Raw genomic sequence first — 10,642 nt, 5'->3', positions numbered from 1 at the left:
CATCTACACGGACGCTAGTGGCGAAGGAGTAGGAGCAATCTTGAAACAACCACAGGAAAATAATGTCCTACATCCAGTCGCTTACTTCTCGAAGCGTCTCAGCCCAGCCGAGCGAAAGAAAAAAGCGATTCATCTAGAGTGTTTGGCAATCAAACAAGCGATTATCTTCTGGCAATATTGGTTGATCGGCAGAAACTTCACAATAATAACGGACCACAAACCGCTGGAGACTCTGAGAGTTAAAGCGACGAACCGACGAATTCCTGGGTGATCTCGTATACTATCTCTCTCAGTATAATTTCACGATCAAATACGCAAGCGGCAAAGACAATGTGAAGCGGACTCACTCTCCAGGAATCCGGTCCTGGAAAGTTTCGAGAACGAAGACGATGTTCTTAAGGTCGTCAATTTGATAAACTTGGAAGAAATCATTCACGATCAGAAAGCAAACTATCCAAATATCGAAAGAATGAAAAACGTCATATGGAGGGATGGTTTGAGTTTCAAGAAAATTCGGGAGAGGCAGCGATTGATCGTTTCTCAAAAATTCGGACTCTGGTTGATCCAAAAAGTTCATGACTTCTACGGTCACATCGGAAAACATCACCTAGCGGCCAGGATACGACCATTCTATTATTTCAAGTACATGGATTCTCTCTTAGAACGCTTTTGTAGAAATTGTGATGTGTGCATCAAGAACAAGACTCGGAACAGTAGACCTATGGGGAAACTATCCCAGTTAGGCCCAGCATCGAGACCCTTCCAAATAATGTCCATCGATACGGTCGGTGGATTCGCCGGAAACAGATCCCCGAAAAAGTACATGCACATACTAGTGGATCATTTCTCTCGTAAAGCCTTCGTCGCCACGACAAGTAATCAGACGACCAAACAATTCATCGATCTCATCGACAAAACTACACGCGATAAGAAAGTTTGCACAATTTTGATGGACCAGTACTCAGCCCTGAACTCTAAGGACCTAAAACAATATCTGAAGAAGCGAAATATTCAGCTCGTTTTCACCTCAGTGAATAATCCATCATCGAACGGTTTAAACGAAAGGTTGAATCAAACCTTGGTCAATAGAATAAGATGTAAAATCAACGAAAGTACGAATAGGCCTTGGTCACGAATAGCTGAAGAATGTGTTAAGGAATATAACTCGACCATTCATAGTGTCACGAGATTCGAACCAAATTATCTAATAGACGGGACAAGATCTAGCATCGTTCCAACAAATCTAGTGGAGGAAAGCAACTTAGAGAAGGATCGAGCAGAAGCTCTCCTCAACACTATGAGAAATTTCGAGAGAAACAAAGCCTATTTCGATAGAAACCGAGTGAATTGCCGCATAAAAGTTGGAGATTTCGTCTTCGTTGAGAATGGTAACAAACTCAATCGAAACAAACTAGATAATGTGAGAATAGGACCGTTCCGTGTGCTGAAACAAGTCTCCAACTCCATGTTTGAGATCGATTGTGGGAAGCGAAAAAAAGAGACCAACATTTTCCACGCAAGCAAACTCATCCTGAAGGAGAACAAATGTGGATGATCCTATTCACTTCCTGGTTTAGATATCTCAGGAAGACGAGGGGGGGGGGAGATGTAATATCGTCCCTGCTCCCTGCCGATATTGAGAGAGGGCGCCTTTCGAAAACTGCCGCCACGTTTCTCTCCAGAGATAGGAGAATCTGGCTCTAGCCATTCTGCGTTCTCCAAGAGCGGGATTCACCACGTGAAAATCGATTCTCTGATTTAAGGTAAATGCTCTCATGCTTACGTATCATACCACCGATACTATCGTTGTTAAATCGCTTCAATCGACCCATTAAAATAAATCTCTGATTTAAGTGAGAATCGATCGTGTGATCCTTGAAAGAAGAAAAATATATACGTCTTCATGTCCGGGCAATCCGCGTAACGGGTCGCCGTGAGTTCTTCGAGTAGCGCGACCTGACGATACAGGCCCCTCGGCTGATACAGTGTCTCCAGTCGGTCCCACATCGCTTTAGCTGACCTGAATTCGCGAATATCCGAAAACAATTCTGAGCTTATCCCAGAAACGATAGCTGCGCGCGCCCTTTTCCCTTGACGATCGTCTTCCTTCGAGCCTTCCACGTAGTCACAGAGGTCGCAATTGAAAAGATGGGCTTCCATAGCAAACCGCCAGTCCATATAATTCGATGCCCCTTGAAGCTTCTCAAAGGTTGACGGAACGTCGACATTGATCGTTGGGGCAGGCTAGCTGGAGGCTTGCACGAGCCTTTCTGGAGCACTGGTATCAATTGTTGGAGCAAACGAGTTGAAGATAGTTGCTGGCCCGTTTCCTCCCGTGACCTCTGACGAATCGGGAATCGCTCGTTCGGCTGACGTCGGCCCCGTTAGAGAGTCCGGCGATTCTCCTGAGCGCTCCATGTGCCTCTTCCTCGAAGCAGTACTAGCTTGGGGTTCGGACATCTCGTTGTTCCTCGTCGATCTTGCTTGGACCGGCATCGTGATCTCCTCGATCACCACGCTGACTCCAATTTCCAATCGAAATTCGTCTAACAAGTTCGAACCGATGTTCACACTACCTCTTCGGGTCACTCTCACAGTTTTACACCAGTTCACCAGTTCACCGACACAGACCTGGGCCCATAACCTCTTGAACAGTAGAAATCAAAGAGGACACGAGGTGTAGCGCACTAGGCCTGAAAGCTGGAAGAGAGGATGATTCTCTTTTATTTTAACGATAGAATTATGGTAATGAACACATGGCGGCGCTGGCGCAGACGGCGTAGTAGCGCTTCTGCTCACACCGATGCTGCGTATCTTTCAACAGATTCATTGTATTTTTCTCAAGTATTCATGTCGAGTGATAAGTCACATTCGCGCCTTCTCTGCATTAGAAATCGGTCAATTTACGGAGTTTGACACAGGGAGCGAGCATTCCGTTGCATCAGTGTACAGACGAGAAAGGGAGAACGATGGGGTCTGAGAAAGAGAGAGGCAGAAGAAGGTGGACGCTCACCTTGAATCAATCTCGAGTTCGTCAAAGCTTATGGAGCGGAGCGGTGACACGAACAGTTTCTCTCTTCGCGCCGCTGCATTTTCCTTTCCCTCAGCCCTGGATCGCTCTTTGGGCCGGCCGAGCTCTCACTGGCTTCGAACACGGTGGCGATTGCTTCAGGAACCGTAGTCGACTCAGACCGAGATCCATCGGCGCGGACCGTTTCTAGAACCTTCGGGTCGATCCGCGAGACAATCGCCAGACGAAAGCAGTTGAGCCTCCCGAGCGAACACAACATTCAGATAAGAGCGGACTGGTCCGAAGCTTTAAAGTCTTCGCCAGTCATCTGGTCCGATTGAAAACAACGTGAACTCCGAGGATCCCGATTCCGTTCAGAGTGTCAGCTGAAGCGCTCGTGCCAAGTGCGATCCCCATTGTCTTCCCGCCGCCATGTGGTGGGAAATTACGCTCTGGTCTTCGTTGCTCGCTGCTTCGACGGCCATTCCCAGCGCGAGGCAACGTCGCGACTCGATTTACTCCACTTCCTCTTCCTCGGTCTATAGAGCGTTCCCTTATCCCCAACTGGTTCGTTTTGCAAACGACGAATGCCAGACCGAATCTGGCTCTGCCGGTACGTGCTACACCTACCAGGAGTGCGAGGATCTGAAAGGGCAGATCGAGGGAGAGTGCGCGGATGGCTACGGAGTCTGCTGTTTCCTGACGTACCAATGCCGGGAAACTGTCCATCACAACGTTTCCTACTTCGTGCCCCCATCGTATCCGAACAAGGAGGTTCAGGCCAACGTGTGTCCTCTGAAGATCGCCTACGAAGCGAATATTTGTCAGATACGTTTAGACTTCACCCGATTTGATATTCTCGGTCCGAAGGACGGTGATTGTCGAGATGATCTCTTCGTCGTCATGGGAGGTAACTCGAACCATAAAGTTCCGACCATATGTGGAGAGAACGACAATCAACACATCTACATCAATGTTGACACCGTGGAGGGCCCCGTCGAGCTGCAGATGATCACTGGGATCACCCCGTACGCTAGAGATTGGCTGATCAAGATATCAATGATCGCGTGCGACTCCTCATACAAGGCGCCCGTAGGCTGCGTCCAGTATCTCACTGGAATCACTGGACAGCTGCGAAGTTTCAATTTCTATCAGAGGGACGAAGATCGTCAGGGTTATTTGAATGGAGCGGATTACGCCATCTGTCTCCGTCGGGAGAGGGACATGTGCACGGTGACGTACTCTGTGAGGATCGAGAAAGACGGCCCCGATATCGAGTCTGGAGCCAACGATACTTCCCGGGTCTCATCATCTGGTACCTCGACCGAATCATCTCGTGATCATGAACACGCTCTTGGAACAGGAATTTTCGGAATAGCGACGTCGACGTCGGAAGGGAAACCGATCGAGTTGCAAGCAGCTGCAGGACTCTCAAAATGCACTGGGGATTATCTGGCGATTCCCGGTCTAGATCGTTTCTGTGGGGGCGCCTTCAATCTGAATTCCGGTAGCCGTGAAAGTCAGTCTGTGACCGTGAAAAACTCCGGACCCCTCATGATTCTGTTCAAGTCGGATAAGGCTTTCAATGGTCGCGGTTTCAATATCAACTACCAACAGGGACCCTGTACACCAGTGGTAGCTCAAGCCTTCGTCTAGAACAGAACCAGAGACGGATTCGTGACGGAGGCGAGACACGAAACGAGTTATACGTGGGACTTTTCGCTGCCGCAGCTCTTCTCGAGCTCCGCGCCCGAAGCTGAGTTTCGGAAGACGGATTAAATGTCGAGAGTGCCATTGTGCCGGAATATCACGAGATTCGACGCAGATTCGAGCCCGGGATTCCCCTTCGAGCGACCTATGATCCTAATTTCCGCCCGGATAATCTCTGACTCTGGTGGACTCTCGTCTTCATCTGATCTGAAAGTTGTTACAGCGACCGACGACTCTCCGAATTTATCTTGGAATTCGCGGATTGGAGAGAAATCAGAAGAGCCGTCGATCGCGCATCCCCCGGATAGAGTTCAGAATTCCGAGAATCCGTATCAGAAAAAATTTCACAGGATGCAAATACGCCGTCATCAAATAAAAAATTCAGTATCCTCCTCCACCCCTTTCTTCGCATTGCGACGACCCGTCATAAGCCATTAGCCTAAATATAATCCAGACAAAGGACCCACAGGTTGTGGTTTACATGGTATTGAATAACTTTATTTACAAATAAGCGAATACGTAAAGGTCATGCGTAGAATATACATGGAGTAGACAAGCGTCCGAAACACATACGATGCTCGATGAAATCCTCGCGGTATTTACACATATATTCATTCCCCATATAGTTGTCGACTGTCCTGAGAGAGCGAATTTCGCTCGAGGCGAGTTCACTTCCCCCTAGAAGAATGTTATGGGCATACAAGGTCCTTGTACGAAGTCGATGTCGAAGCCACGTCCGTTGAAGGTCTTATCCGACTTGAACAAGACCATCAGAGGTCCCGAGTCCTTCACCGTTATGGGCTGGTTTTCTTTGCTGCCCGACGTCAAGCTGAAAGCCCCTCCGCAAAACCGTTCCAGGCCGAATATTGCCAAGTAATCGCCCGTGCACTTAGATGATCCACCTTTGGAGTCGCTCTGGAAATCCATCGATTTATCGGTCGATGTGGCGATGCCGAAAGAGTTCGATCGAATGAGTGAGTTGTCCCGAGGTCCCCTGGGCGTTGTGGTGGGAGTACTCGCAGCCGCATTATCCTTCTTGCCGGGGGAGTTTTCCGAGTTCCCCGTTCCGCGTCCAACAGAGTAGGTGACGTAGCACATGTCTCGTTCCCGTCGGAGGCAGATCGCGTAATCCACGGAGTTTAAGTATCCCGAACGATTTGTGTCGGGCTGATTAAAGTTGAAACTGCGGAAGTTGCCCACGCCTCCCGTGAAGAATTGGAGACAACCGTTTGGTGCCTTGAAGGGAGAATCACAAGGCACCATGGACACTTTGATCCGCCAATCTCTCGAGTAGCGAGCGATACCGGTGATCATTTGGAGTTCCAGAGGACCCTCGACAGTGTCAACGTTGACGTATATATGTTGATTGGCGTTCTGACCGCAAATCACGGGGACTCTATGGTTGACGTTCCCTCCCAGTACGACGAAAAGATCGTCCACGCAATCACCGCCTTTCGGTCCGAGGATGTCGAAGCGCTCGAAATCTAAGCGGATCTGACAGATCGTGGCTTCAAATGCGATTTTCAGGGGACAGACGTTCGCTTCTTCTTCCTTCTCTGGGTACGAGGGTGGCACGAAGTAGGAAAGGTTGTGGCGCATAGTTTCTCGGCAGCTGTAGGTCAAGACACAGCAAGATCCATAGCCGTTAGCGCAATCGCCTTGAATGTGACCTTTCAGATCATCACACTCCTTGGCGGTGTAGCACGTCCCGGAAGAGGCTGACTCGGCAGCACACTCGTCATTCGCGAAACGCACGATTTGCAAGAAAGGAAACGGATTGAATATCGAAGTACTCGAATCCCGGACCCTCCTGGATTTCACTTCCGCGGCGGCAGCGATGCTCGCGACCGTCAGCAAAAACACGGCGCTTTTCCACATGACTCACGGAAGACGCTTTCTACAATGAACGGGAAGTTTCTTGGAGGGAACACGATCTATGACGGAGAAGAACTGGCCTCGAATCGACTTCGAGGACACCAGGAGCTTCGAACTCCGCAGCGAAGTGAGGCGAAGTCTTCTTGTGTGGGACAGACTAGACCTCTGTGAGGGGGTACTGAAGAGCCTCCAGAGGTTCTTTAATGCAAGCGGCAGCCCTTTTTGTATGACCTCCGTACCAAACGCTTCGTTCGAGAGAGACATATCGGGTCCTGCTGAATGAAGCGGTCGGAAGTTTCCGCTTTGTACTACTTCTCTTGGTCGATCATCTATTCATTTCCACTTCCGGGAGTTCGATTCACTGACTGATCCAGTCTTGTCACTCGATCCTCGTTCTTCGATCTTGGTGGCGGTACAACTCAGAACGCCCCACTCGCAGAGCCCTCGCATTGGATCATGTAGCCGTTTAAGATCTCGGATCAGTCTTTGTTCGATTGAGCTGGGAGCTCTCAGAGACTACGAAAAAGAAGGAGCGAGGTGACATGCAAGCGCGATCTCAGACGGCTCGGAGCTTTCCCGAATTCTCGCTCGATACGATGCTCTCTGGGGGAAGGATCCGGCTGACCTCTGAGTTTCGACACTTCCGACATTTCGAGATACGGGTCTTCCCCACGGTTCATTGCTCATGTCGAAATTCCCCGGTTTGAAGCTTGGGTACAACGCGTAACACCGAGCTTTGCTCAGAACTTGACCGCCATATGCCTCAATGAGGAGAGAATGTGCCTTACACATTTCCTCAATTACACATTTCTTCAAGTGGAAGCAGGAGATGAGGAAGTTCTGGATGACGCTCTTGTCGGGCACGAATTTCGACATTCTCAGAGGAAACTCGAGGAGCCGCCTGCACTTAGATTCGTATGACAGGGAGTGCCTGTCATTCCCTGTCAGGGACCGTTATGTGTAGCTGAGAACTTGATGTAAATAATGCCACTAAACTGTAATGGAATTTTGATTCTCAGCGGGAGGTAGCGCACTCTAGAATATTTTCTCGTTTCGGTGGTATATCCCTAGTATATGCTCGCGATGTGATAGTCAGAGCGGTCGTCTCCTCACGGAAAAACTCGGTCAGGCTGCGCTCTCGATGGAGCCCGGGGAAGTCATCCCGATGTGAGCGACCGCGCGTGAAATGCCATCATTTCTCCGAAGAGCGATGCCGACAAGTCGCTAAATAGCTCGCGAGAAGCTCGAAGATCCCTCGCCTCGACTGCGGTGGAAGAAACCATCGATGAACTAACAATAAGAACACGCGTGGAAACATGCATCTGATTCTCAGTTGGAGGATCACGCCAGGATAACAATTGTGACAATTGTGGAGAATCACGCCAGAATAACTTTATTCTTCCGACTTCCTTCTCAACCCAATCAATGCGTGACGGGTTGCCCGGTCGCCAAATGAATCTCCGAGCGATGTATCTGGTCAAGTCGACAAACTAGCTTGGAGACAGGCTCCCAGCGGCTCTACACCCATCACTTGAGTAATGGGAGCAAGGAGAAGAGACTTATCGACATAACTAAAACGAAAGTCAATGGCATGCTGAAGAGTGTGTCCAAGGTCCGATGGTATCGCTGCTCAACATTTGTAATGAGATTTTCCGACTTTTCGTTCGATGAAACCAGACCAGCGAGCTTTTCGAGCAGGCTAGCATCGAAACCACCACGGAGAATCGCGAGATGAATGCAATTGCACAAGAAACAGCCGGCCAAAACTAGAATCATCTGGAAATTGAATAAAGACATGGCGTTGAAAGAGTCCGGGGCGTCACTGAAATCCGCAATGATCAACGCAGAGCCGATGAGGAGCGTCACGACCAAGAGACGAATCTCCGCTCGTGGTGCCGGGATGAGCATCGTCATGAGTCCGAGGGCGGCTAGGGCGGCGACAGGAAGGGCTTTGCTGAGCAAATTCCTGCAGCCATGTCGTCGAATTGTGATTTGGGCTTCGATGCTGGGGTAAACGTTCTCACAGCAGTTGTACTTTTTCTCGAAACGTCTGTGTTCCAAGGCGACGAGTTTCCATTCTTTGTTTTTACGGAATTCGGTCGGTTGCGCGGCTCCGATCTGGAGGTCCACCATCGAGACGTCGTATGTCCAGCTGCCTAGGACAATACTGCAGTTCTGAACATCGAAAGGATACCAGAGCGGCTTCATCTCGCATTGGATATTGGCTTTGAATGGCGGAACCCAGAGAACGTTTCCGTCGCTGTATACGATCGCGAGAGTCGAATCCATGGCTGCGTCTGGGCCATTGTAGACTTTTATGTCGGGTCTCCAGATCGTATCGCAGGGGACATGGAGGCTCTTGACTCCACTGTGCTGCGACGGGTCCCATCTGAGCTGCATGTCTTTCCAGCCCATCTGCAGCCAACCCTGAACCGAAATCTCGTTGCTGTCGACGTCAACTGCATCGATATCGACCAGAGTGTAGGTGAGGTTCACGGTCAGCGAGTCGTTGACATTGAGGACCGGGCGAGTAATCGAACTGTAGTCGTGGAGTAGACTCTGCAGAAGCTTCTCCTCTTCGGGGGATGCGCTCACGAAAGCCACGAACACGGACGCCGCAACACTTAGCAGCAACATCTCTTCCTTCAGCTGTTGACCTATACCGTCGCGCACCCGTCAAATATACATATAACGTAAGAAAAGAGGCGGCCGTAGAGGTCTGAGCGTTTTGCCTTCGCTCGCTGCTGCCCTCTTGATGGTCGATCTCCGGGCGGACTTTTCGATATCGTCGAGAGAAGAGAGTTTTATTCGAAGTAAGCGAGAGTGTGTGTTCAGCCGCTGCCTCCGAGGTCGCGCGATGGCAACGCTCCGAAGCTCGCGCAATGGAGACATGATCGGCTGGCTAGGGCAAACGCGCCAAACAGTCAGCGAACGTGCTGACCGTCAAACAAGTCTGGATCAAACACCTACGTCTCGATGATGTCAGCAGCGCGGACATCTCCGCGACGGAAAAGACATGAAACCAATCAATGTTCCCTTAGAGGACTGAATGGGTTGATCAGTGGCGATGGCATTCGTCTCATTGGTACAGATAGAGCGGGGAGCGAAAATGCGCATAGGTAAATCCGGATCCACGAACTCTCCGATCAAATGGTCGCCAAGAACCTGGAATTCCTCGAATGAAGGCATGGATTGTCCGTTCCGGCTCGGGCAAGGAAGTGCACAATCGCTCTAGCGCTCCCTCGTATGCAGAGAACGAAAACACACGAGGTTTCCTACGAGGGTTCCTAACATAAGGCGATGAGAGAGGAGTTCCGAGGAGTCGTCGAGGCGTGTCCTCCTGGAATGGGCATCACTAAATCACCAAATTGTCGTAAGGAGATTGGGTTCCTCTCAGAGGGAGCGCAAGGATGTTCTTCGAGTTTCGGAGGCGGTACCAAGTCGATAGGTTTTCTGTACAATGTAACCTATTAAAAAAATAAAAACCAGTATCTTCCGGTGGCTTCGGGATAATCCTCGAGGAGAGAATAGTCGACGACTCCCGGGTTACGCCAAGGTCGCGTGGATTTGAGAATGAAACGGTGGGGAGCAGAGGTCAATAGGTATCCATCGACACGAATCGTGTTTGACTTCGCATACTCGTCGTCGACTGCGACCGCTCAGTCATTATAGTTTGACGTTATTTTCGATTGACGTATCATCAATTTCCTATCAAACGATTCGAATCGAATGCAATAAAGAGAACGAGCTCTCGACGGAAAAGCGCTGCTTCTCCCGACCGCTCGGAACTGCATGAACTTCTCTCGGTGAGATGACTCGAAGGGCAGATTCATGGAATTGCTTTTCGGACCGACCGACCTTGAACATTCTAATAGCCGGATAGTCATTCATAGACGGGCAGTCTTAAAGAAATGGGCAACTTCCGGATATAAGACGAAGCTCAGCGAGACTATACTCGGGACTCGTTCGTTAGAGTATCTGGTGTACTAGTTCCATGAAGATGGTATACCAGCATGCGTATCGAATTGTTCTGTGTTGGCATATAAG

The 10,642-nt window shown here is 49.8% G+C and overlaps 3 protein-coding genes across 3 annotated transcripts; 1 reads left to right on the top strand and 2 right to left on the bottom strand.

Moving 5' to 3' along the window:
* Positions 1-3,442: 3,442 nt before the first annotated feature.
* Positions 3,443-4,666, top strand: LOC108863711 (uncharacterized). Its single transcript, XM_018638225.1, has one exon. The coding sequence runs from the start codon at positions 3,443-3,445 to the stop codon at positions 4,664-4,666; it is 1,224 nt and encodes a 407-aa protein (XP_018493741.1).
* Positions 4,667-5,398: 732 nt separating this feature from the next.
* Positions 5,399-6,598, bottom strand: LOC108863710 (uncharacterized). Its single transcript, XM_018638224.1, has one exon. It carries the CDS (start codon positions 6,596-6,598, stop codon positions 5,399-5,401), a length of 1,200 nt encoding a protein of 399 aa, XP_018493740.1.
* Positions 6,599-8,047: 1,449 nt separating this feature from the next.
* LOC100899169 (neuronal acetylcholine receptor subunit alpha-7) lies at positions 8,048-9,368 on the bottom strand. The gene has a single exon (XM_003740113.2). The coding sequence runs from the start codon at positions 9,230-9,232 to the stop codon at positions 8,123-8,125; it is 1,110 nt and encodes a 369-aa protein (XP_003740161.2). The 5' UTR covers positions 9,233-9,368; the 3' UTR covers positions 8,048-8,122.
* Positions 9,369-10,642: the final 1,274 nt, after the last annotated feature.

The sequence above is a fragment of the Galendromus occidentalis genome, unplaced genomic scaffold, assembly GCF_000255335.2.
Source record: "Galendromus occidentalis unplaced genomic scaffold, Mocc_1.1 scf7180000076735, whole genome shotgun sequence".
Classification (NCBI taxonomy): Eukaryota; Metazoa; Arthropoda; class Arachnida; order Mesostigmata; family Phytoseiidae; genus Galendromus; species Galendromus occidentalis.
This window is presented reverse-complemented; position numbering and strand designations above follow the sequence as displayed.